Genomic DNA, 26,163 nt, shown 5'->3' with positions numbered 1-26,163 from the left:
TAATTGAATCCTCGTGAAACAGGGGGGAAAATCTGCATAATGCAAGGTTGTTATAGTGGAATGAAATGATTATTCTTTTGGTATTTAAATACTTTCATTGCTAATCTTTTAGTCATAGAGTCATAGAGTCCTACAGCACAGAAAGAGGCCCTTCGGCCCATCGTGACCGCGCCACCCGTTATCAAACATAGTCTATTTTTAATCCCATTTTCCCGCATTTGGACTGTAGCCCTGAATGTTGTAGCATTTCAAGTGCCCATCCAAATGCCTCTTAAACGTTGTGAGTGTTCCCGCCTCCACCACCACCCCAGGCAGTGAGTTCCAGACTCCAACCACCCTCTGGGTGAAAAAGTTCTTTCTCACATCCCCCCGAAACCTCCCTCCCCTTACCCTGTATCTATGTCCCCTCGTTGTTGAACCTTCCACCAGTGGAAGAAGTTCCCCGCCATCTACCTTATCTATGCCCCTCATGATCTTGTACACCTCGATCATGTCCCCTCTCAGCCTTCTCTGCTCCAGGGAAAACAACCCCAGTCTGCTCAGTCTCTCCTCATAGCCGAGGCCCTTCATCCCTGGCAGCATCCTGGTGAATCTCCTCTGCACCCTCTCCAAAGCTATCACATCCTTTCTATAATGTGGTGACCAGAACTATACACAATACTCCAGCTGTGGCCTCACCAATGTTCTGTACAATTCCATCATTACCCCCCTACTTTTATATTCGATGCCCCGGCTAATGAAGGCCAGTAACCCATATGCCTTTTTGACCACCCTGTCCACCTGTCCTGCTGCCTTCAAGGACTTGTGTACCTGTACTCCAAGGTCCCTCTGTACCCCTGTCTTCCCTAGGGTCCTTCCATTCATGGTGTACTCCCTCTCCAAGTTATTTCTGCCAAAGTGCATCACCTCGCACTTTTCAGGATTAAATTCCAAAGAGGCGGAAAGACTCTAAGGGGAGTAAAAGACACCTGTGGCTGACAAGGGAAGTCAGGGACAGCATAAAAATTAAGGAGAGGAAGTATAACATAGCAAAGAAGAGTGGGAAGACAGAGGATTGGGACACTTTTAAAGAGCAACAAAGGTTAACTAAAAAGGCAATACGGGGAGAAAAGATGAGGTACGAGGGTAAACTAGCCAATAATATAAAGGAGGATAGCAAAAGGTTTTTTAGGTACGTGAAGAGAAAAAAAATAGTCAAGGCAAATGTGGGTCCCTTGAAGACAGAAACAGGGGAATTTATTATGGGGAACAAAGAAATGGCAGACGAGTTAAACCGTTACTTTGGATCTGTTTTCACTGAGGAAGATACACACAATCTCCCAAATGTTCTAGGGGCCGGAGAACCTAGGGTGATGGAGGAACTGAAGGAAATCCACATTAGGCAGGAAATGGTTTTGGGTAGACTGATGGGACTGAAGGCTGATAAATCCCCAGGGCCTGATGGTCTGCATCCCAGGGTACTTAAGGAGGTGGCTCTAGAAATAGTGGAAGCATTGGAGATCATTTTTCAATGTTCTATAGATTCAGGATCAGTTCCTGTGGATTGGAGGATAGCAAATGTTATCCCACTTTTTAAGAAAGGAGGGAGAGGGAAAACGGGTAATTATAGACCAGTTAGTCTGACATCAGTGGTGGGGAAGATGCTGGAGTCAATTATAAAAGACGAAATTGCTGAGCATTTGGATAGCAGTAACGGGATCATTCCGAGTCAGCATGGATTTACGAAGGGGAAATCATGCTTGACAAATCTACTGGAATTTTTTGAGGATGTAACTAGGACAGGGGAGAGTCAGTGGATGTGGTGTACCTCGACTTTCAGAAAGCCTTCGACAAGGTCCCACATAGGAGATTAGTGGGCAAAATTAGGGCACATGGTATTGGGGGTAGGGTACTGACATGGATAGAAAATTGGTTGACAGACAGAAAGCAAAGAGTGGGGATAAATGGGTCCCTTTCGGAATGGGAGGCAGTGACCAGTGGGGTACCGCAAGGTTCGGTGCCTGGACCCCAGCTATTTACGATATACATTAATGACTTAGACGAAGGGATTAAAAGTACCATTAGCAAATTTGCAGATGATACTAAGCTGGGGGGTAGTGTGAATTGTGAGGAAGATGCAATAAGGCTGCAGGGTGACTTGGACAGGTTGTGTGAGTGGGCGGATACATGGCAGATGCAGTTTAATGTAGATAAGTGTGAGGTTATTCACTTTGGAAGTAAGAATAGAAAGGCAGATTATTATCTGAATGGTGTCAAGTTAGGAGGAGGGGGAGTTCAACGAGATCTGGGTGTCCTAGTGCATCAGTCAATGAAAGGAAGGCTGCAGGTACAGCAGGCAGTGAAGAAAGCCAATGGAATGTTGGCCTTTGTAACAAGAGGAGTTGAGTATAGGAGCAAAGAGGTCCTTCTACAGTTGTACCGGGCCCTGGTGAGACCGCACCTGGAGTACTGGGTGCAGTTTTGGTCTCCAAATTTGAGGAAGGATATTCTTGCTATGGAGGGCGTGCAGCGTAGGTTCACTAGGTTAATTCCCGGAATGGCGGGACTGTCGTATGTTGAAAGGCTGGAGCGATTGGGCTTGTATACACTGGAATTTAGAAGGATGAGGGGGGATCTTATTGAAACATATAAGATAATTAGGGGATTGGACACATTAGAGGCAGGAAACATGTTCCCAATGTTGGGGGAGTCCAGAACAAGGGGCCACAGTTTAAGAAAAGGGGGTAGGCCATTTAGAACGGAGATGAGGAAGAACTTTTTCAGTCAGAGAGTGGTGAAGGTGTGGAATTCTCTGCCTCAGAAGGCAGTGGAGGCCAGTTCGTTGGATGCTTTCAAGAGAGAGCTGGATAGAGCTCTTAAGGATAGCGGAGTGAGGGGGTATGGGGAGAAGGCAGGAACGGGGTACTGATTGAGAGTGATCAGCCATGATCGCATTGAATGGCGGTGCTGGCTCGAAGGGCTGAATGGCCTACTCCTGCACCTATTGTCTATTGTCTATTGTCTATTGTAAGATTATAATGTTTCTGTATGTATTCATTGATTTATATAATATTGAACATGTCAATAAGGTCATCCCACAGCTTCCTATGCTCCAAAGAAAAAAGGTTCCAGCTTATCCAACCTCCCCCTACACACATCCTGGTAAATCTCTTCTGCACCCTTTCCAACTTGATAACATGCTTCCTGTAGCTGGGTGACTAGAACTGCAGACGATATCTCAAATATGGTCTCAACAATTACTTGTGCAGCAGCATCATGATGTCCAAACTTTTGTATTCGATACCTTTCCCAATGAAGGCAAACATGCCAACAGCTATTTCCAGAGAACTGTACTACAGTACTTCCAGATCTCTTTGATCTGCAATACTCTCCAGGGTTTTATCATTAAAGGGCCTGTCCCAGTTACGCAATTTTTAAGGCGACTGCCGGCGACTGTCAAAGTCGTAGCAGATCGCCGAAATTGTCTTTTACCCAACGACAATGACCACGACAATGCCGAGTCAGGTCGATACAAGTTACTTTTTTAATGAAACTAGCACCTTGCTAAGAAATTACACCGTCTTCGGAAACATCGCAAAATTCCCATGCTTACCCGACCATCAAACTGTCGTCTCCAATCTACCTGTTAAATGTCCTGACAGTAAATAAATTGGTTAAACAAAACTATCTTCTGGTATCTTCAAATGCCTTTTCTTAATTTAATATTACGTGCTTCTAAATGCATCTGCGACAACCTAGCAAACCTGGGGACAGCATGCGACAGCGCCCGCAATAAGCTACGATACCAGGCGACAAGCCAGCTGTCACCAAGAAATTTTTATGTGGAAAAATTTTCTGCGATGCACCGAGATCCGCTACAATTCATTGAAGACTCCTCATGATCATCCCCGCGACACCCCGGGAACGTTCAGCGACAGCCTAGTCGCCGGCAGTCGCCTTAAAATCGCCTAAGTGGGACAGGCCCTTTACTGTGTAAGTCCTGGCCTGGCTTGGCACCCCAAAGTGCAACATCTCACATTTGTCATTCCTTGGCCTACCTTCCTCATTGTCTACTATACAACCAATTTTGATGTGACTTGGGAAGTTACTAACAATGTTAACTATATTGTCATCCAAATTGTTATTGTATATAATAAACAGCAGACCACTGGTCACCAATCAGAAAAACAACCCTCCACCACCATCCTTTCATTTCTTCCTCCAAGACAATTTTGAATCCAATTAGCTAGCTCACCATGGACCACCTATAATGCTGAGCAATTTTGCATTGTAGACAATGAAATGTAATTGATTGCAGTTAAAACAAAATTGCCTACCTCCATCTTATCAGGCCAACAATGGACAGACAACTAATTTAGCACCATTAGTATTTCTTAGGATTGATATTTTTAGTGATCAAGTACAGGATTGTGCCAGTTATTTTCATTATATGAAATTTCAATCTTTGATGCTTCTTAGTTAATACTATTGGAGAACCATCATGTCATTTTTGTTTTGCACAAAATGCAATCCTAGTTAATCTTTTCCAATCACGATCTGTGATGTTTGGCTTCAAAAACTGCATTATAGGTTTTGTGTGTATGAGTGATTTCATTTTAAATGTTTAATTATTTTAGTTTAATATTTGACTCCTTTAAACTTTTAATTTTCATTAGCAAAGGGAAATAAGGTGTAGAAAACTGTAAATAATTAGCTGCTGTCTGCTAGGTAATGGGGTAACTGTATAGAACTGATTAACCAAAGTACTTCAGAGCAGAGCTGATGAGGACTGAGATTCAGATATTGTGTAGGAAGGAACTGCAGATGCTGGTTTGAACCGAAGATAGACACAAAAAGCTGGAGTAACTCAGCAGGACAGGCAGCTATTGTGATTTTGTGATTTACTTGAGGGGGAAAGTTAGCTTGATATCTTACTCCAGGAGTATCAGAACTCCTAGGTTAAGTATTTCAGAAGTGGTCAATCCAGAGAAGAGAGTGAATGTGAAAGAGGCATGTATCCAGATCCGGAAGGTAGTTCTGAAGGAGCTCAAGCCCTGCACTTAGTCAAAAAATGTGAAGTCCTTGAAGTTTGTGTAGGTGAGAACATAGACTGCAAGGAGGATGAACAAGCTGACCACTACAAAGTGGTACATTCAAGTTGGAAAGTGAAAAGGAATGTAGTATGAGATGGAAGAGCGTAACTAAGGATACAGGTACTATTCTCAGTAGCTATGAGTATGGGTCTGAAAGGCTGAGCAGCCTATCTGGTATAAGGATAAGGACATTTGTATGGGGCTGGAGAGGAATTTGGAATGCGAGGGAATGATCCATATTGTGGTTCATTTGGGAACCAATGACAGATAGGATTAAAAAGGAGCTATTGCTAAAGTAGTATGAATATTCATTTCATGGGACCCTAACAAAAATATCAAGGAATGATATGACTTTAGCTTGGGCTATGGATAAGACATTAAACTAAATAAGAGAGAAAGAGTTCTGCCAGAAAAAAAGTGTACAAATACACAGCTACTGCCTCCATTTAGAAAGGATAAAAACAAAAGGCTATCTGAATGCACTCAACATTAGTAATAAGATAGATAAATGAGATGCATAAATAGAAATAAGTAGGTGTGATCTAATTGACAATACTGAAAGACCAAAGATGGAAGTTTAATAGTCTAGTATACTTGACCAAGAAGAGATGGGCAAAATGGGAAAAGAGGAGAAGTATCCCTGATAATAGGGGCAGAGAGAAAGAAAATTAGCCCTGAAAATCAAAAGTACGTTGGGTTGTGTTGAGAAATGACCAAGTGCATCCCGCCAGCGGCAGCAGCCTGAAGAATGCACTGCTGGCCGGGGGCTACAACATGAACCACAAAAACAGCCGCTCTAACTGGATCACATGATGGGTGAAGAAGAGCTCGCTGGTGCATTTTGCAAGTCGGGGGAGCGTGGGAAGCCAGGATTGGGGAGGAGGTGTGAGCTGGGATGGAGTCGGCAGGTCCGTCCGCTACATCCAAAATCCGTTAATAGGGGTTCGTTAAAACGAGAGTTTCCTGTATGTAGTGCAACCAAAAGCAAAGTCGAGAACATACCGTTGCTGAGGTAGGATTGTGGTTAGAGTTGTGCTGGGTGGTTTAAGAGCTGATGGTTGCTGGAAGGAAGGTGTTCTTGAACATGGAGGTCATGGTTCTCAGCTCTTGTACCTTCTTCCCAATGATGGTAGTGAAATGCGAGCATATGGAGTTGGTCTTTAATAATATTAGCTGCCTTTTTGAGACAGCGCTTCCTGCAGATCCATTTGATGGCAAAGAGGTCAATATCAGTAATGGACTGGCAGTGTCCAACACTTTCTGCAGCTTCCTTCCTTCTTGGACGTTCAAGTTACTGAACCAGGCTGCGATGCACCTGTCCGTATGCTCTGTACCATACATTTGTAGAAGTTCAATCGAATGTTCAGCGAAATGCCAAATGTCCTTATTCATCTAAGGAAAGAGAGGTGTTCATGAGCTTTCTTTGTGATTGCAATAATGTGCTGGGCCCTGGACAGATCTTAAAAGATCTGCATGACCGTGAACTTGAAAAACGATAAAAGTGGCAATAACTAAAACATTGAACTAAAAATAATAAATTTATGAAAAAATGGACTTAAGGTGCTGGAATAATTCAGCGGATCAGGCAGCATCCCTGGAGAGCATGGCTAGGTGACGTTTCAGGTCTGAAGAAGAGTCCTGTCCTAAAACATCAACTATCCATGTTCTTTAGGGATGCTGCCTGACCAGCTAAGTTACTCTTTTTGTAAACCAGCATTTGCAGTTCCTTGTTTCTAGATTTATGAAAAATCATTTTGTTGATAATTTCTTCTTTGACTTTTTATTTTGCATCAATGCTGTTCCATCACATTTAATCAGTAAAGGAAAATCATTGTGCATCAACTTTAGAGGATAACTAGACCAAGTGGACCCGTTGGGGCCCAAACCTCTCCTGTATTGGTGCAGCCCCCTCTCCTCCTCCCTGCCTCCTCCCTGCCCCCTCCCTCCCCCTCCCCCTCCCCCCTCCCTCCCTCCTCCCCGTCCCTCCCCCCTCCTCCCCTCCCCTTCCCTCCTACCCCCCCTCCCTCCTCCCCTCTCCCCCCTCATCTCCCCCTCCACCCCCTCCCCTCCCCCCACTCCATCCCCAACCCCCCTTATCCTCCCCCTTCCCCCACCGTCCTCCCTCCCCCCCCCCCCCCCCCCGCCTAGGAGATAGATTTAAACTTTAAAATGTGAATAACTTTAAAAATATAACACCGATTTCAATTAAACTTCTTCCATTAGCACCACAGGGATGATGTTGAGTAAGGTGGGCCTAAAATTGTTGACTTATGGTGTACCTTTTTGGCTGTAGTTCAGGAACAAACAAACAAACAAACGAGAGTTTTAGTATATAGAATGGTTAATCTTTAATTTACAATCCCTTGAAACATATATAAATATATAAGTATGCTCTTACAATATTTAATGATATAGTACAGCTTCTGATTATTTTTGTGATAACATTTTTGTCCCATTTGCACAGATGACAGCTTATGGGGCTTTTATTCACAAGGGGTCCTTCTGCAGAAATTCCTTCAACATACTCGACCTGGTGGTGGTTAGCGTCTCTCTCATTTCTTTTGGAATGCAGTGAGTTATTATTTTTTGCTCTGAAATACTCACGTGCTAGGCCAAAGTAATCTCTGTTATATAATGGTTTAACAAATATAAATCCATGCAAATTGATGGATCTCAAACACCACTCATAATATTACGCAAATAATTTGGACTGTAATTCTAAGTATTATTTCTACAATTACTTCTTCAATTCAATATTGAACCAGTCATAGCAGTCTGATTGATTCAAACTGCTGAATCAAGTAGGTTTACACAACAGTACATCAAAGTGGGTTCACATACAGTGTTAATCAAAGATATATTCTGATGAATCTTAGACTACTGAAATTCAGTTTTTGTTAATAATTAAAATGATGAAGCATTGCTAGCTTTGTATGAAAGTTCAATTCAGAAACTGTTGGGATAATTTGAAAGATAACTGCTTAGCAGAACAGAGAATTCAGCCAGGCAAAATTGTCCAAAGAGCTGTTTTGGATTTTAACCTGCTCTTCTGAGTGGATACGAAGGATTCCTGAGAGGAACCGCCATGGTCCATCTTTCAATATTGATAACATCACGGGAGCCACAGATTGTAATTCAGCGAGAGGCCTTCACAAGGTAGCTTTGTGGTTTTCTTGCAGAGCCAACAGAACATTTGGGAAGAGCATTTGGGTCATTTAACAATTTGTGCTAAGAAGAAGTTAATTGCACGGCTATTCCAAATTCCCCCCTGTTAACTGAGACAAGATGCCACATTGAATTTGGTATATAGATTAGAATTCACGGTATTGGGAAACGCATGTTAGCATGGATAGAAGACTGCCTATAACATAAAAGATAAATAACTCTGGCTTTCCTTGATTGAAAATTGTAATATGTATCCTAACAATAATTACTTTGTCTTCAGTCATTTGCTTTTCATGTTAATAGCCTAGAGGAGGAAGCAGAATATGTGATTGCTGATTACACTAAAATAGATAGGGTATGTTGCAATGACCAAAGTAAAGGATATGTTGTGAGGAATAAAGGCCTGGACTATTTTCTAAATGGGGAGAGAATCGAGAAATCAGAGGTGCAAAGGGACTTGGGAGTGCTGGTGCAGGATTCCCAAAAAGTTAATCTGCAAGTCAATGGCAAATCTACAAGTAAAGTAGGCAAATGCAATGCTAGCATTTCTTTCAAATGGGCTAGAATATAAAAACTGAGATGTAATACTGAGCCTAAATAAGGCGCTGGTCAGGCCACATTTGGAGTATTGTAAGGAATTTTGGGCACCATATCGGAGGAAAGATGTGCTGGCTCTAGAGAAGGTCAGAGGAGGTTTACAAGAATAATCCCAGGATTGAGTGGGTTAACATTAGATGAGCTTTTGATGGCATCGTGTCTGTACTCGGAGTTTAGAAGAATGAGGGGTGAACTTATTGAAATGTACCAAATAGTGAAAGGCTTGGATAGAATGGATGTGGCGAGGATGTTTCCACTGGTGGGAAAGTCCAGGACTAGTGGTCGCAGCCTCAGAATTAGAGGACGTTCCTTTAGGAAGGAGATGAGGTGAAATTTCTTTTATTAGAGGGTGGTGAATCTGTGAAATTAATTGTCACAGAAGGTTGCGGAGGCTAGGTCAATGGATGTTTTAAAGGCAGAGATGGATAGATTCTTGATTAGTGCGGGTGTCAGGGGTTATGGGGAGAAGGCAGGAGAATGGGGTTAGGAGGGAGAAATGGGTCAGCCATGATTGAACGGTGGAGTACACTTGCTGGGCCAAATGGCCTAATTCTGCTCCTATCACTTATGACCTTATGAGGTTATTTGAACTGTGCAAAAGAATATATAGATATTGGGTGCAAAAACTTAGAAAATGGAGTTTAATGTGGGGAAGTGTATGGTCATGCACTTCATTAAGAGGAATTTAAGTCAGAATATTATATAAATCAAGAGATGCTACAATAGTTGAAGATCTAGCTATTGATGTACAATGACTGAATTAAAGGATATGTTGTGAAGAGTAAAGGTGTAGACTATTTTCTAAATGGGGAGAGATTGGAGGTGCAATCGGAGGTCTCTCTGTTCCTACTAGTGAGAGTAGGAACAGAGAGATGGGGGGGGGGGGGAGTGTGGCTGGGGAGTTGGTGCAGGGGGCAGGGATTTAGTTTTCTCTAACTGGGATCTTTTCTGAGGCAGGGGTGACCTGTACAAAAGGGACGGGTTGTACCAACTAAATAGTGTGGGGGTGGGGTCAACAACGTGGAAGCATGGAAGTGTATGCGTGGAGTTAACGGGAAAGAGAGTGCAGGAAACGTCACAAAGCTCTCTAGAAATAACAGGACAGAAAGTTTAAAAAGGGAGAAGAGAATAAGGTCTAAGGTAACTAGAAAGGCAATATGGGGAGAAAAGATGAAATGTGATGGTAAGCTAGCCAATAATTGAAAAGAGGATAGCAAGAGTTCCTTCAGTTATATAAAGAGTAAGAAAGAGGCAAGAGTGGAAGTTGGGCCGCTGGAGAATGATGCAAGAGAAGTGATAATGGGGAATAAAGAAATGGCAGAGGAGTTGAATAACTTTTTTGTATCAGTCTTCACAATGGAAGACACCAGCAACATGCCTGAAATTCAAGAGGGTCAGGGGGTGGAAGTTAGTGGAGTGGCTATTACTGGAGGGAAGGTGCTTGTGCAGCTGAAAGGGCTGCAGGTGGATAAGTCACCTGGACCGGATGGACTGCACCCTAGGGTTCTGAAAGAGGTGGCTTAAGAGATTGTGGAGGCATTGACAGTGATATTTCAAGAATCGCTAGAGACAGGAGAGGTCCCAGATGATTGGAAAATTGCCAATGTTACCCCACTGCACAATTAGGGAGCAAAGCAGAGTAGTGGGAACTATAGGCCGGTTAGTCTGACTTCGGTGGTTGGTAAGATTTTAGAGTCCATTATAAAGGATGAGGATACGGAGTAGTTAGAAGTTCACGATAAAATAGGCCGAAGTCAGCATAGCTTTGTGAGGGGGAGGTCTTGCATGAGAAATGCGCTCGAATTCTTTGAAGAAGTAAATAGCAAGACATACAAAGGGGAGTCAGTAGATGTTGTTTACTTAGATTTTCATAAAAACCTTTGATAAGGTGCCGCTAGTGAGGCTGCTAAGGAAGATGGGAGCCCACGATATCTAAGGGCAGAAACTAGCATGGATAACAGGTTGGCTGGATGGCAGAAGACATAGAGTGGCAATAAAGGGGGCTTTTTCTGGTTGGCTGCCAGTGACTAGCGGAGTTCCGCATGGGTTGGTGCCGGGGCCTCTACTCTTCACATTGTATATGAATGATTTGGACGAGAGGATTGAAGGCTTTGTGGCCAAGTTTGAGGATGATACGAAAATAGGTGGAAGGGCAGATAGTGTAGAGAAAGCAGGGACTCTGCAGAAGAACTTGGACAGGTTGGGAGAGTGGGCAGGGAAGTAACAGATGGAATATAGTGTAGCAAAGTGAGGAGTCATGCTTTTTGGTAGTAGGAATAAAGGCCTGGACTATTTTCTAAATGGGGAGAGAATCCAGAAATCGGAGATGCAAAGGGACTTGGGAGTGCTGGTGCAGGATTCCCAAAATGTTCATCTGCAAGTCGGATCGGTAGTAAAGAAAGCAAACTCAATGCTAGCATTTATTTCAAGAGGGCTTGTATACAAAATAGGGATGTAATGCTGAGGCTCTATAAGGCGCTGGTAAGGCCACATTTGGAATACTGTGAGCAATTTTGGGCACCATATCTGAGGAAGGATTTGCTGGCTCTGGAGAGGGTCCAGAGGAGGTTTACAAGAAATATCCCAGGAATGAGTAGGTTAACCTACGATGAATGTTTGTCGGCACTAGGCCTGTACTCGCTGGGGTTTAGAAAAATGAAGGGGGACCTCATTGAAACATACAGGATAGTGAAAGGCTTGGATAGAGTGGATGTGGATAGGATGTTTCACTAGTGGGAGAGTCTAGGACGAGAGAATTAAAGGACTTCTTTTAGGAAGATGAGGAGACATTTCTTTAGTCAGAGGGAGGTGAATCTGTGGAATTCTTTGCCGCAGAAGGCTGTGGAGGCCAAGTCAGTGGATGTTTTTAAGGTAGGGATAGATAGATTCTTGATTAGTACAGGTGTCAGAGGTTATGGGGCGAAGGGAGGAGAATGGGGTTAGGAGGGAGAGATAGATCAGCCTTCATTTAATGGTGGCATAGACTTGATGGTCCGAATGGCCTAATTCTACTCCAATCCAATACCTCGTGCTAGTGAGGGGAGAGACAGGGAGATAGGGGATCTGAATGTGCAGCTGAGAATTTGGTGCAGGGGGCAGGAATATTGCCCTAATATAGGAGAGTATGCGTTGGAGGATGTCCAAATGAGATTCACTAAGCCAATTCCTGGGATGAGAAAGATGTTCGATCGCAAGTGACTAAAGAAATTTGATCTATATTCTTTGAAGTTTAGAAGAATGAATAGTAACATTTATTGAAACATACAAAATCCTAAGAAAGCATGTTAAAGCAGAAGTTGAGATGCTTTCACTGGTAGGAGAGCCTTGAGCAAGGGGGCATAGTTACAAAATAAGGGATGATCATTTAAAACACAGGTGTGTAGGAATTTCTTCTTATATGGATGCTGAATCTCTGGAATTCTCTATCTTGGAGGATCGTGGACATAAGATTGCCAGTGGTATTTCTAGAGTAGGCAGATATACGTTTGACAGAGTTGGGCTGTGATGGAGAAATGGTGCAGAAGAATTGAGGAGTTCAAGCAGATCAGCCTTGATCATACTAAATGTGTAAGAAGGAACTGCAGATGCTGGTTTAAACCAAAGATAAACACAAAAAGCTGGAATAACTCAGCGGGACAGGCAGCATCTCTGGAGAGAAGGAATGGGTGACGTTTCGGGTCGAGAGCCTTCTTCAGACTGGTTAGGGATAAGGGAAACGAGAGATATAGATGATGATGTGGACAGATAAAGAACAATGAATGAAAGATATGCAAAAAAGTAACAATGATAAAGGAAACAGGCCATTGTTAGCTGCTTGTAGGGTGAAAATGAGAAGCTAGTGCAACTTGAGTGGGGGAGGGATAGAGAGAGAGGGAATGCCGGGGCTACCTGAAGCGAGAGAAATCAATATTCATACCAAACAATGGGGCAGGGTTGAGGGGCAAAATGGCCTACTCGTGTTCTTTTTTATATTTTTCATAAAACAGACAATTCTTTTGGTCCTGCAAGCAGTTTACTGTTGGCTTTCATATCGCTTCTATCAATTAACCAGTGCAATTTTCTGTAGAACCAGAACTGAGGCAGATAAGGCCCAGGAATTAAATCTCAATTAGTAGTTTCAGCCCCACCCTGCACCATCAGTCCAGTTTAAAATTGGTAATAACGTAAATGTGCATGTTTTTGATATTCCTTTTGACAACAGCAAAACTTTTGTTTGTTTGAAAGTGTTATTGAGTCAATAGTGTAATGTATTTCACCTTGATAAATAGACGCTTCTCTCTTTGCAGCTCCAGTGCAATAGCAGTAGTAAAGATTTTAAGAGTGCTGCGAGTATTGCGACCTTTGCGAGCCATCAATAGAGCAAAGGGATTGAAGGTAATAGATATTAACATTACAACTTCAATCATTTTTATTAATAACTTGCCTTTAATTCTATAAAAAATTGCAAGGTACTGGGCAGAAGTGGCATTAATGGCCAATAGACATCAAACCAGATAATGAAATGTGGGGAGGGTGGTGGAGTGATGTGAAAACATGAAAAATATTAAAAGTAAAGCTTTACTTTATCAGGAACCACCGTAGATGAGCAGACAAAGAGATAATAGGTAAGGGGTCAGTTAGGTACATGGAAACCAGTTTTAGGTCACCTTAAAGGCCAGCACGAGAGTCCATCGGAAATTGACATGGGTTCCTGTGGAGTGTGCAGAGGCTGAAGAAGAGAGATTTGTCTCATTGGTGAAGAAACAACAAAATAAAGGAATCCATTTAGATATATAAATGTGAGCATGTTTTCCTTTCCCTCAAATTCAATAAGACCATAATCTGATGCACAAAGGGGTCAACGATGCCTTCAGGGTTATCTCCCACATTCTAAGTCTGCGTGAAGTCTTCTGAAAATCGTGACATATTGGGGGAAATTAAAATTAAATACCTAGTCATTAGTATATATTAGATAGACATAAAATCCTGGTGTAATTTAGCAGGTCAGGCAGCATCTCCGGTGAAAATGGCTTGGTGACATTTCAGACTTCAGTCACAAACGCCACCTATCCATTTTCTCCAAAGATGCAGCCTGACCTGCTGTGTTCCTCCACCATTGTGTGTCTATCTTTGGTATAAACCAACATCTGCAGTTCCTTTTTACACTAATATACATTGTTGCCTTTCAGCAATGCAATCTATTAAATGATAAATAAATAATTGTGCTTACAGTACAATAAGCTTTCAAGAGGTGAAAACGAAATTATTATCTGCTCCTTGGTTGGACGGTAATTAATTAACTGTAGATGTGGTACTCGGGCATTAAATGGCCGATAATTCTCATTCAAGTACTGTTCTGTGATATGTTTGTTGATCTTAACTTGGGATATATTAAAAAAGACACATGCAAAGCATCCTTAAGTTAAGGCATTTGACAACATCCCAAGTCCCTTAGAGATGTTGAAATAGTTTATTTCAAGTAAATGCATCAGTATTATCTACTAAATTTGGCAGCTACTTTGTGCGTAGCAAATCTGTGATAATGATAAGATAATAGACAATAGGTGCAGGAGTAGGCCATTCGGCCCTAATCTCTTGCAGTAATATTATTCCAGATATTACTAGTTGCCAGGGGCAGAGATGCTGCAGAAATTAACCAATATATCCTGTGCCTGATCACCATCTATCACGTGCTAAAAATATGTAAATGTTGGGGTGAGTGGTCGTATCAGAATAGCGATCAGAATGGGAGGCATGGAGGCATATAATGTTCTTTATTTGAGAGTTTATTTAAGGATTTATTTGAGATGAACCACATGGTTCAGTGTTCACTATTGAATTGCTGTCTGATCTCACAAATGAATAGGCAAGATGTTTATATGGTAATATATAACTTAAATATTCACCTAGTTTATGATATAATATCAATTCATTTGATTTAACCCTTGAAGGTAACTTTACGTAAACCTTAAAAATCACAGATTTCATGAAAAATCCATTTGCTTATCAATGTTAAATGGAATGCATAATCAATTCAGGATTTATTATTGAGTTTGTATTTTTGAACAATTGTGTTTTTCTTCCCCGAATGGAGAAAGTTGCTGGATTGTTCGTCATCAAAACAATACTCCTGAGCATAAAAATATTGTTTTTTATTCATAAAGTAGAGAACATTTTCTTCTACATTATTTATTTCATCTTCTCTTAAAATTGCTTTTTTGGCTCTATTTATATTTTAGAGTAATTAATTTATATTGTACAAAATGATGATACAGTAATTTCTCTCACCTTTTCAGCATGTTGTTCAGTGTGTATTTGTGGCCTTGAGGACTATCGGTAATATCGTAATAGTGACCACATTGTTACAGTTCATGTTTGCATGTATTGGAGTTCAACTATTCAAGGTAAGACTGAATGAGTATTTCTTTTGCAACTTAATTAATTGTTTCTGACTTTCTCTCATTTGTTTTCTTCACTTTGAATGTCTTCAGTTCAAGTTTCTTGCATGGTAACAGGGGGATTTGCACCCTCTTACCCCCCACCCTGACTAAATCCATGCCAGTATAGTAGTTCCAGTTTTTAGTTTGGTATTGATCGGGAGATAACTGTGAAGCAATTGCATCATTAGCTGTCATGGTTCCATAACTGCAGCTGTGCAGATCTGACATTTTCAAATTGGAGTAGAAACTTTAATATTCATTTGGATAACTCATTACAGTGAGTCCAAATACATATTTGCAGAGTTTACATTCTAAAAGTTAAAATAGGTTGCAATTGGATGATGATAGGCTGGTTGTTATTGCTCTTAACAATGTGCCAGTTCTGCACCATTTCAACAGAGACATCTGTTTTCCCATTTATGATATGTATGTATCTTTACTTTATTTATTCATCTTTGGTACTCAACCGTATTGTGTTATGTATTGTTACTTTTCTTAAATAATAGAACAAATCATAATTCAAAGGTATTAGTGTCTATAAATAGGATACCACAAAGTAAAATAATTTATATCTCTAGTGGGGAAGAAATGTGCTCCAGAAATTCAATTCCACAAGGCAATCTTTGCTCCGTTCCCTTTGCCAAACATCTCCATTGCCATCTGATTGTAATCCAAACAAATCCTCGTTCCTCTGTCTGAAGAAGGGTCTCGACCCGAAACGTCACCCATTCCTTCTCTCCAGAGATGCTGCCCGTCCCGCTGCGTTACTCCAGCATTTTGTGCCTACCCTTGTTCCTCTCATTATTCAGCCCCAGCAATTATTTCAGTAATCCTACTCACCTCTCCTTGTCCTGTTGTCCCATCTCCATCTTCTTCCTGGCCCTCACCTACTGATAATCCCTATGCATTCCCTATCCACCTATGATCTTCTGCAAATAGTTTTACTTTCACATGAAAACTCAAGGGTTTTGGATGTAGCAACTGAAAAATAATGATTTGCCTTCACCTCCACATCTAATAGTAAAATGGTACTTCTGTTTCACTTGTTTTTCTGCCTCCCTGGTGCACTTTTAATCTCCCGGTGATATGTCATCTTATCATACTGTCATCAGTGGAAGTATCTGCGGGACAGAAGAGTTCAAGCTAAGAAACATCTGAATAGTCTGTAGTAGCATTAGATATTATAAAAGTACTACAGGTAGCACAATCACCCATGGCTATACTGTAAGGCCATCCCAACATTTGCATGGTTTGCTCCTCGGAGGGATCACATTCTTAACACCAGGAACTCCCACTTTGATCAAAAAAACTGTATAGGTTCCAACTAAAAAAACTATTTTTAATTCCATGAAGGATGTTAATTAAGATGCCCTCCGAGCATTGTTGAAAATGTAATGTACGGTCTATGTGAGCGACATAGTAAAGAAATATAGAAATAAGATTTTAGTTTATGCATTCAGGTAACGACTGTTGAGAGATCAAATGCTATGTTAGGATTCCTATTATTTTAATGCTATTCATGGGCATCAGTTCAGAAGGGGACCACTACTGTTCAACAGCTTGCAGTTATTTTTAACATAGTCTTCCGTACCTGTACCTCCGGTCTGGGAAGAGTTGAGTGACGGATGTTGGTACCCCTTCACTTAGTTCCATCACTGGACCACATGTGGAGTCCAGTGGCATTGCCCAGACAAGGAATTGCACCGGTATAGATTCAGAATGGGATTGTCAACCCAGATATTAGGAAGAGAAAGGTACATTTATTCTTGGTTATTTATTCTTTTATTTTATTTTAATCCTTTCATTATCAAGTTTTAGTAAGTATTTAGTTGTTAAATCTATAAGGTGTTTTGTGTTTGCACTTACAAACTTATGCTGAGCCTTTTGCTTCTCTGCTAATGGTTTTGGTTTAGGTTTAGGTTTGTTATTGTCATATGTACTGAGGTACAGTGAAAAGCTATATTTTGTATGCTTTCTAAACAGTTCAGATATGCTGTGCATAAATATAATCAAGTCAAACTTAAGTACAATTGAGCAATGAGGAAGATACAAAGTACAGAATGTAGTTCTCACCATTGTAGGGCACGAGTTCCATAGATGGTCCAAACTCCACAATTGAGGTAGAAGTGAATCAGACAGTGCTCAAACTTATAGAAGAACCAAGGGTAATAAGCTGTTCCTAAGTCTGGAGGTGCTTGCTTTCAAGCTTCTGTACTACCTTCCGGATGAGAGCAGGAAGAAGAAGAATGACTGGAGTGGGACGTCTTTGATTATGTTGACTGCCTTTCCGAGGCAGCATGGCGTAGATGGAGCCAATAGTGGGAAGTCTGGTCGGTGTGATGGACTGGGCTACATCTGCAACGCTCTGCAATTTCTTACCTCTTTGGGCAGAGCTTTTCTCAAACCAACCTGTGATGTAACCCAATGGTAGGGTTTCTATGGTGTATTGTAGAAGTTTATAGGAGTCATTGGAGGCATGCCAAATTTCCTCAGTCTCCTCAGGAAGCAGAGGCTGTAGTGTATCTTCTTGCTGGTCACATCAATGCGGTAGGTCCACAACAGACAGTTGGTAATATTAACACCCACATCTATAGCACAGCTATAATCCTGAAACCTTCATGAATTGGCTTTTTCATATTGTTCAAACAGATAACGGGTTTTACTCTGCTTGCCATTGAGATTTGTGAACAGCCATTATTTTGAAATGGCTAAATCCCTGTCGAGATGATGACTCAGGATACTCATAATGGGCATCTTTTATTGGTCCCAGGAACATTTTTTCTCAGGAATATTCTTCCTCTGAAATGGTCAAGCCTCTATCCAAATGATGACTCACATTACTCAGAATGGACTGTCTTTTATTGGTTTCGGGAACATTCTTCCTCAAGAATACCTCAGTCTAATTCTCTGGCCGGTTTGTTTACTTTGCTTGCAAATAACAAACTGCAGGAGGAACTCAAATCAAGCAGCATCTGAGGAGGCAGGCTTTTCAGGTCAAAATCCTGCATCAAGATGCAATGCTGTCTTCAGGTGCAGGAACAGGCTTAGTAGGTGAAGACAAAATAAATTGAATATTCTCAAGTATTTAACCATTTCTCAAGTCCCTGGTTTCTCTTTGATTTTCTATGTTCCCTTTTTGTTTTCCAGCGTTTTTTTTTTTCATATTTGGTGCGACATATTAAGGGTTAACTATTTCAGATTCACTCATTTTTTCCAATTATTGAACAATTAACTGAACTATTCAATGGATGCCATAACATGCATACAAATTAGAGCAAATAAAAATAAATAATAACAATGGTTGAATGTTCAATGGTTCAGTGGTATTTTATTGCCACATGTACCAAGGTACAGCAAAATTCATTTTTGCATACAGTTAAGTACAAGTATCACTTATACATAAGCACTTAGAAACATGTTAGAATAAGCATATCAGATACAGTACAAGTGTATAGTAGTAGTACACTGAGACAGTATACACAGTTACCATATTTTCAAGTCCCAGTTGTTGTAAGTGCCGGGTTCTGGACCTGCATAATGGCCTGTTGTCCTGGCGGCATTGTAGGATTGGCTTGTTTGTGTCCTCCATCGCTGCGCCACTGCAGGTCACATCTGGGCCACAAGCTCAGCCTCTTGGAGTGACACTCAGTTCAGCCAGCCCCCAGGCTGTTGCAGGGCCATCGATGCAGTGCACTGCTTCCTGCATGCGGTCTGCTTACCAGCCCTCCTTCCAACTCCCTCCTTTCTGGGTGGGCGAGCCAGGCCTGTTTCAGGTATGCCGCGGCATGCAAGGAGTGATGTCCTGCAGTGAAGAGATAACTGGCCTTGCTCCTCTTAACCGCCATCGCCATCTCCTTCCTCTTCGGTACTCTGGTCTTTGGGGGAAGAGTAGGGGCTGAGCACTGCGGCCTCTTCCCTACAGGCCACGGTCTGCCGAGTCTCTTCGGGTGGGTCCCTAGTCCGCAGCGGGTAAGCCAGACCTTCCGGGCAGGTCCTTGGTCCACGCGCAGTTCCTCAGTCCATGGCAGGCGAGCCGGGCCTGTTGGTGGGTCTGGCCGCTGCTTGCCAGGATTCTCCCACTGCACTTTTGGTGTTTCAGTTCAATTCCTTCTGATTTGTGCCAGAATAGTCGAATGACCTGTCCTGGTTTAAGATGCAACATCACAACTGGAAAAACATTACGGGTGCACAACATTTTAAAGATCAGAAAAGGAGGGCAGAGGGAGAATAAAACATATTCATAAGTGAAAGGTAGAAAATCATTGTAGAATAGTTTTGCTCACTAATCGATTGATTTGCTGTAATTACAGACTACACCAAAATTGGTGGAGCTGCAGACAGTAAGGAAGACTATCAAAGAATGTAGGTGGAAAAATATCATCTATGGAAATGGATAGAGAAATGTCAGATGGAATTTGATCCAAGCAATTCTGAAGTGTTGCAGTTTGAGAGGTTGCATTTATGATGAAAGTATTCAGCTGAAGGCTAATCCCTTATCAGCAATGGTGTACAGAGAGATCTTTGGGTCCAAGATCCATGAAGGTGGCAACACAAGTAGATAGAGTGTTAAAGAAGGCATTTGGAATGCTTGCCTTCATCTGTCGGGGCATTGCGTAGAAGAATCAGGAAGTCACCTTGCAGTTTTATAGGTCTTTGGTTAGACAGTATTTGGATTATTGGGTGCAGTTCTGGTTGCCCCATTGCAGGAAGGATGTGGAGGCTTTGAGTCGGGTACAGAAGCAGTTTACCAGATTGATGCCTGAATTAGAGGGTATTAACAATAAGGAGAGGTTGGACAAATTTGGGTTATTTCTCTGGAATGTTGGAGGATGAGGAGAGACCTGGTGGAAGTGGAAGTATTTGTGAGGCATAGAAAGGGGGGATGGTCAGAACATTTTTGCCAGTGTGGAATGTCAAAGTCCAGTCTGGAGGGGCAAAGTTTAAAGGAGATATGTGGAGTAGGATTTTTTTACACATGGAGTGTTGGTTGCCTGGAATGCACTGCCAGGTGCGGTGATGGAAGCAAATGTGAAAGGAGTAATTATGAGGCTTTTAGATAGGCACAAGGTTATGCAGGGAATGGAGTGATGTGGAGCACATGCAGGCAGGCATGAATTTGACTTGGCATCATGTTGGACATGGACATTGTGGGTCGAAGGGCCAGTTCCTGTGCTGTACTGTTCTATGTTCTATTTTTTTTTCTTTCTAGAGTGAACCATAATACTGGCAATTGTGTTGGTCATTTTGCATTTGTGTGAAAATTCAACACAGCAGTCCTTGGTGTGAACCACTCGTAGGATCCCAATAGAATTTCTCACTGCAATGCTGTATTTGAAGTATTACAGGGGACCTTTGACTATAGAAACATAGAAAATAGGTTCAGGAGTAGGCCATTCGGCCCTTTGATCATGGTTGATCATCCACAATCAGTAACCCGTTCCTGCTTTTTCCCCATATCCCTTGATTCCGTCAGCCCTAAGAGCAAAATTAACTCTCTTTTGAAAACAAAGTGCCGAAGATAATTTTGAGGAGTGGTTGCACTGGGGCACTGTACTGGGAGACCTGGGGCATTGTACTGGGAGACCTGGGGCACTGTACTGAGAGACCTGGGGCACTGTACTGGGAGACGTGGGGCACTGTACTGAGAGACCTGGGGCACTGTACTGGAAGACCTGGGGCACTGTACTGGGAGACCTGGGGCACTGTACTGGGAGACCTGGGGCACTGTACTGGGAGACCTGGGGCACTGTACTGGGAGACCTGGGGCACTGTACTGGGAGACCTGGGGCACTGTACTGAGAGACCTGGGGCACTGTACTGGGAGACGTGGGGCACTGTACTGGGAGACCTGGGGCACTGTACTGGGAGACCTGGGGCACTGTACTGGGAGACCTGGGGCACTGTACTGGGAGACCTGGGGCACTGTACTGGGAGACCTGGGGCACTGTACTGGGAGACCTGGGGCACTGTACTGGGAGACCTGGGGCACTGTACTGGGAGACCTCTAAGGGAAATGTTATATCACCCGCACGGACCCTTTACCCAGCCATTGCACTGCAGAGGATTCTTCCCGCATTTCATTCTTTCCTCCTTTCTCCTATTTACCCTCCCTCTCTGTCCCTTCCTTCTATTGCCTCTAGCTGTCACTAGTTTGAAAGTATTTATCTATATTCAAATCATTTTGCATAGTTTCATCAATTCTCTTGGGCTTTTGCCAATGTCTCTATCCTGCTAAAAAATGACACAATATTTGGGTGAGATGTAATTTCGGTCAATTTTAAAATCCAAGAAATAAGATGTCTGTCTCTAGGTTATACTCTGTTAGAATAGTATAGGGACAGGGAGAAATAATGCAGTTTGAATTAGTATTTTATGTTCTAGAGGATTCGAGAAGTTGATGAAGTTTCAATTAGTTTGTGGATTACATCAAAGCAAAATTTGACAGATGCCTGTAAATACCTTCTGACTCAGAGATTCATTTATCGAGTTGCAGGTTGTCAAAGTATACCATGGAAGATTATGGATCAACTACTAGTAAATGGGATTAGTCAAGATATGTACTTGATGGTCAGCACCAACATGATAGACTGAAAGGCCTGTTTCTGAGCTGTATGACTGATAATTTTTTAATGAAAACCTGGAAACATGAGTAGAGCATAAAACTTTTTGTGCCTACACCTCTTGTCATGAGGATCATCCCATCTCCATATCTATACCCACTTAAAACAATGTGCGACAACGTTATCTATGTGTCCTATTCTCTACTTGTGTAATTATATTTTTATTCTTTATTTAAAGGGTAAATTCTACAGCTGCAGTGATGAATCTAAACAGAGGGAGTCTGAATGCAGGTAAGTTTTTAGTGTACACATTTGCCTATTAGCAAAACAGCCAGCCAATTCTTGTGTTCGTGGATTTGACATTTGCACCAAGGATTTGATGTTAGAAGTGCAAATCAAATATTGAGTGCAAAGTTCATTGAACCTAATTATCACTGACCAAATTGTCTAATGATTAATATGTAATGAAAATCAAAAGGTACTGCAGTGCCTGAAAATCTGAAGTAAAAACAGAAAATGTTGGAAATGCTTAGACTTCAGCAGGTCAGGTGGCATCTCCAGAAAGAGAAATGTAGTATTATTCCAAATGATATGCTATGAAAAAAAAATGCATTTCACAGATTGTTTTTGGAGTGTTGTTGACAGCAAATATCAAAATATGTTTATATAGCATTGAAGTCATTTTGGTTATGTACAACATTTTTATAGTTGGTCATGTTGGAGTTAAACTGAAAAACAAAATACAGTGGTGAATTTGACAGTAGAAGCTGCAGTCAAGTTATGCATTCTGCTCTCTTAAACAAAAGAAGTTTTGTTTACACTCTGAAAAGAAATTGGACTTGACATTCATTAACTAGATAAATTAGGTCAGAAATAGCATTAAGTGAATGTCTGAACTGAACTAAATATTTGATTTTGTTTAATTTATTACATCTAACTTTATGCAATAAAATTAAGTACAAAATAATGTAAATAAAACATTATTTCAAGTACAGGCTACCCTCTCCCCCCCCCCCCCCAACCCTGTATTTTGGAGAGATGTGGTCCTAGAAAACCACCTGTATTGCAATTTTCCTATTGAGTCCCTAACCATGTGGCGATGTGTGTCCTATGGCATGTATTCCTCTCACCAGTAATGTTAGTACTACAGCTGCTGGTTCACGGCAGGGCACAATAAAATGGTCTTGTCTGTTTCCCACCTTATGTGCTCAGCAGATGCATGTGGTGACATCAGCGACTGCAAATGCTGTAAACTGAAGCACAAAACAAACTGGAGGCTAAAAGGTCAAGACAGATGAGGAATTCACAAATCACCTTCCTTACTTACCAGATTCCAACACCTGCAGCCTTTTCTGCCTCCACTTATCACCTTTCAAACTTCAGTTTAGGTTTTTATCTGGCACTTAAACTTGCCAGCTGTTTCAGACATCTTGAGGGTAATGTGAAAAATTATTGGGAAATAATCTTGACTATAAGATGAACCTCCTGCACTAAAAACAGCCACGATATCTGTATCTGCATCAGGAAATGCAGGTTCAAAAAAATACAAATTTCGGTGGAGAGCCAATCACTGAATTGGCCCATGGCACCCAATTCCTACACCATGCTTGTGCCTTCTTCATGATGCATCGGAATCTTTTGCCATGTTTACCTTGGATGTATTTTGTCACTGACAACCATAGGGATAAATTATGATAAGAACAAGCTTCTGATTTAAAATGGCAAAATATACCATAATATGAAATATCTTTGAGAACAGGAAGTAAATGAACATTAACAGTCAAGTACCATTTACATTGTACTTCATCACGAACTGAAAGTACAGTTCCATTGACAGTAATGCTGTTGTGTTTTTGCAGCCACAGGCGAGCCAAAATATCATTATTTGCTAATCCATAACTTTCTTTCTGGTAGAGAGCTCTGTGGATGCTTGAATATTGAACACTCTCTGCCAGCAATTGGAAATGTTAACTATTCCTAATGCATAGTAGCAGTTTCTATCTCTCTCAGCATTTAATTTAAGCCAGATAGATTTATGTGCGGGGGAAAAAAACTCACGAGCAGTTAGTGAAGTTGGTGAATCTTAAAGTGAACTCATGCTTCAAATGGTACCAAATCTACGTAACATGAGATTCTATTTTCCATGGATGCTTCTTTTTGTTTTACTCTAGAATCATTCTTGGATTCTGACTTTGATGACTCTATCATGTTGGACAACCCAGCAGGTCAGGCAGCATCTCAGGAGAGAAGGAATGGGTGACGTTTTGGGACGAGACCCTTCTTCAGACTGAAGAAGGGTCTCGACCCGAAACGTCACCCACTCCTTCTCTCCTGAGATGCTGCCTGACCTGCTGAGTTACTCCAGCATTTTGTGAAATAAATACCTTCGATTTGTACCAGCATCTGCAGTTATTTTCTTACACTATCATGTTGGATATTAGTTCAAATTGAAAACCATTTTGTGTTAGTCTTAAATATACAATATTAAAGTGCGCTATGAGGCTTCAACTTTTAGAATTTGTAAGTGAAAGCAGAAACAACTCTAAGATTGTTTTTATTGTCACTATTTTAGTTATCATTAGATGAATGGAAACCAATGACCAAGTGGCCCAGAAGAGCCCTGAGCACAAATTACATATCTGTTCTTATACTTACTGTAAGATACAGGAGCAGAGAAAATACTGAAAAAGATGGGATTGAAAAGTATTAACATATCTGGTTTCTAAGTTTTAGAAATTCATGACCATATTTATTTTCTATTGACAGAGGCCAATATATTTCATTCAAAGATGGGGATGTAAATCAGCCTGTGCTAAATGATCGAAAATGGAAGAATAGTGCATTCAAATTTGACAGTGTTCCCTCTGCAATGATGGCCCTATTCACAGTTTCAACTTTTGAAGGATGGCCGCAGTAAGTAGTCTGAATATGCAGTCTGAATATGCTGCAAAAAATCTAGTGGTCATAAACCCTAAATGTCTGATATTTATTCTGTATTTCACTTAATGAAAAGAGTTTACAATTAACCATTAATAATAAAGTTAATAATTATTCAATAATTATTAACTTTATGTTGCCCATGCAGTGACGATTACTATCACTTATATACACATTTTATAAAAGACTCCAAGGAGCCTTTCGGGCTCATAAATAAAAGAAAAATCACAATGTGTTGCTAATGCACATAAAATCTAGACTATTTGATATTAAGGACAGGATTTTAAGTATATCTAGATGGCAAAGATGAACTCATTAATGTGTATCTGAATACTCAGAAACTTTTGGATAAGGTGACTACAGGAAATTGTTGGCGAAAAAGCAGGAACGGGATACTGATTTTGGATGATCAGCCATGATCATGTTGAATAGCATATTTTCTGTTTCTATGTTTCAAATAGAGCACAGAGAGTAATATACTGATCAGGTTTGTGGATAGAAAAGAGAGATTAGGAATAAACAGGCTATTTTCGTGTTGGGAAGATGTGAGCAGTGGACTGCTATTGCTTTAGTTATATAGATCCGCGTGAGAGTACACGTTGGAATATTGTGTACTAGTCTCCCTGTCTAAGAAAATGTATGCTTGTAATTGAGGGAGTACAGCAAACGTTGATCAGATTCATACTTGAAATGGCAAGGTTGCCATATGTGGAGAGCTAAGCAGACTGACCCCAAACCTTACTGAATTTAGAATAAGATGTGATTTAATTGAAATATACAAAACTCTTCCAGTGCTTCATAGAATGCCTGTATGGATGATATTTCTCTTATTTGGACTATTTAGAATAGGGTATCATAGTATCAAAATAAGGGATGAACCACACAGGATAGAGGTGAAACGAATTTTGTTTTGGTTTAGTTCCCCAAGAGAACTGTGGGGACCTAGTTGCTGAATATTATCTAGAATTTATATTTGTTTGAATGGTGAATTAGTTTCAAGGGGGTGAATGACTTGCCTTATTTCTTAGGTAGACACAAAATGCTGGAGTAACTCAGCGGGTCAGCAAGCATCTCGGGAGAGAAGGAATGGGTGACGTTTCGGGTCAAGACCCTTCTTCAGACTGATGTCAGGGGAGGGGGCGGAACAAAGATAGGATGTAGTAGGAGACAGGAAGACTAGTGGGAGAACTGAGAAGGGGAAGCGAAAGAGAGGGACAGAGGAACTATCTGAAGTTAGAGAAGTCAATGTTCATACCGCTGGGGTGTAAACTGCCCAAGTGAAATATGAGATTCTGTTCCTCCAATTTGCGCTGGGCCTCACTATGACAATGGAGGAGGCCCATGACAGAAAGGTCAGACTGGGAATGGGAGGGGGGGTTGAAGTGCTGAGCCACCGGGAGATCAAGTTGGTTA

The 26,163-nt window shown here is 41.3% G+C and overlaps 1 protein-coding gene across 7 annotated transcripts in view; it reads left to right on the top strand.

Annotated features, from left to right (window-relative positions):
• Window positions 1-26,163, top strand: part of LOC144603513 (voltage-dependent L-type calcium channel subunit alpha-1C-like) — a 305,941-nt gene that overhangs the window by 178,273 nt on the left and 101,505 nt on the right. For all 7 annotated transcript variants that reach the window (XM_078416799.1, XM_078416795.1, XM_078416797.1 and 4 more), the window contains 5 exons: window positions 7,537-7,643; window positions 13,121-13,208; window positions 15,110-15,217; window positions 22,052-22,104; window positions 24,580-24,726. In XM_078416799.1, the coding sequence (XP_078272925.1) occupies window positions 7,537-7,643; window positions 13,121-13,208; window positions 15,110-15,217; window positions 22,052-22,104; window positions 24,580-24,726 (503 nt within the window). The remainder of the gene's footprint in view (window positions 1-7,536; window positions 7,644-13,120; window positions 13,209-15,109; window positions 15,218-22,051; window positions 22,105-24,579; window positions 24,727-26,163) is intronic.

The sequence above is a fragment of the Rhinoraja longicauda genome, chromosome 20, assembly GCF_053455715.1.
Source record: "Rhinoraja longicauda isolate Sanriku21f chromosome 20, sRhiLon1.1, whole genome shotgun sequence".
Classification (NCBI taxonomy): domain Eukaryota; kingdom Metazoa; phylum Chordata; class Chondrichthyes; order Rajiformes; family Arhynchobatidae; genus Rhinoraja; species Rhinoraja longicauda.
The sequence above is the reverse complement of the archived record's forward strand: the minus strand, read 5'-3'. Positions and strand labels throughout refer to the sequence as shown.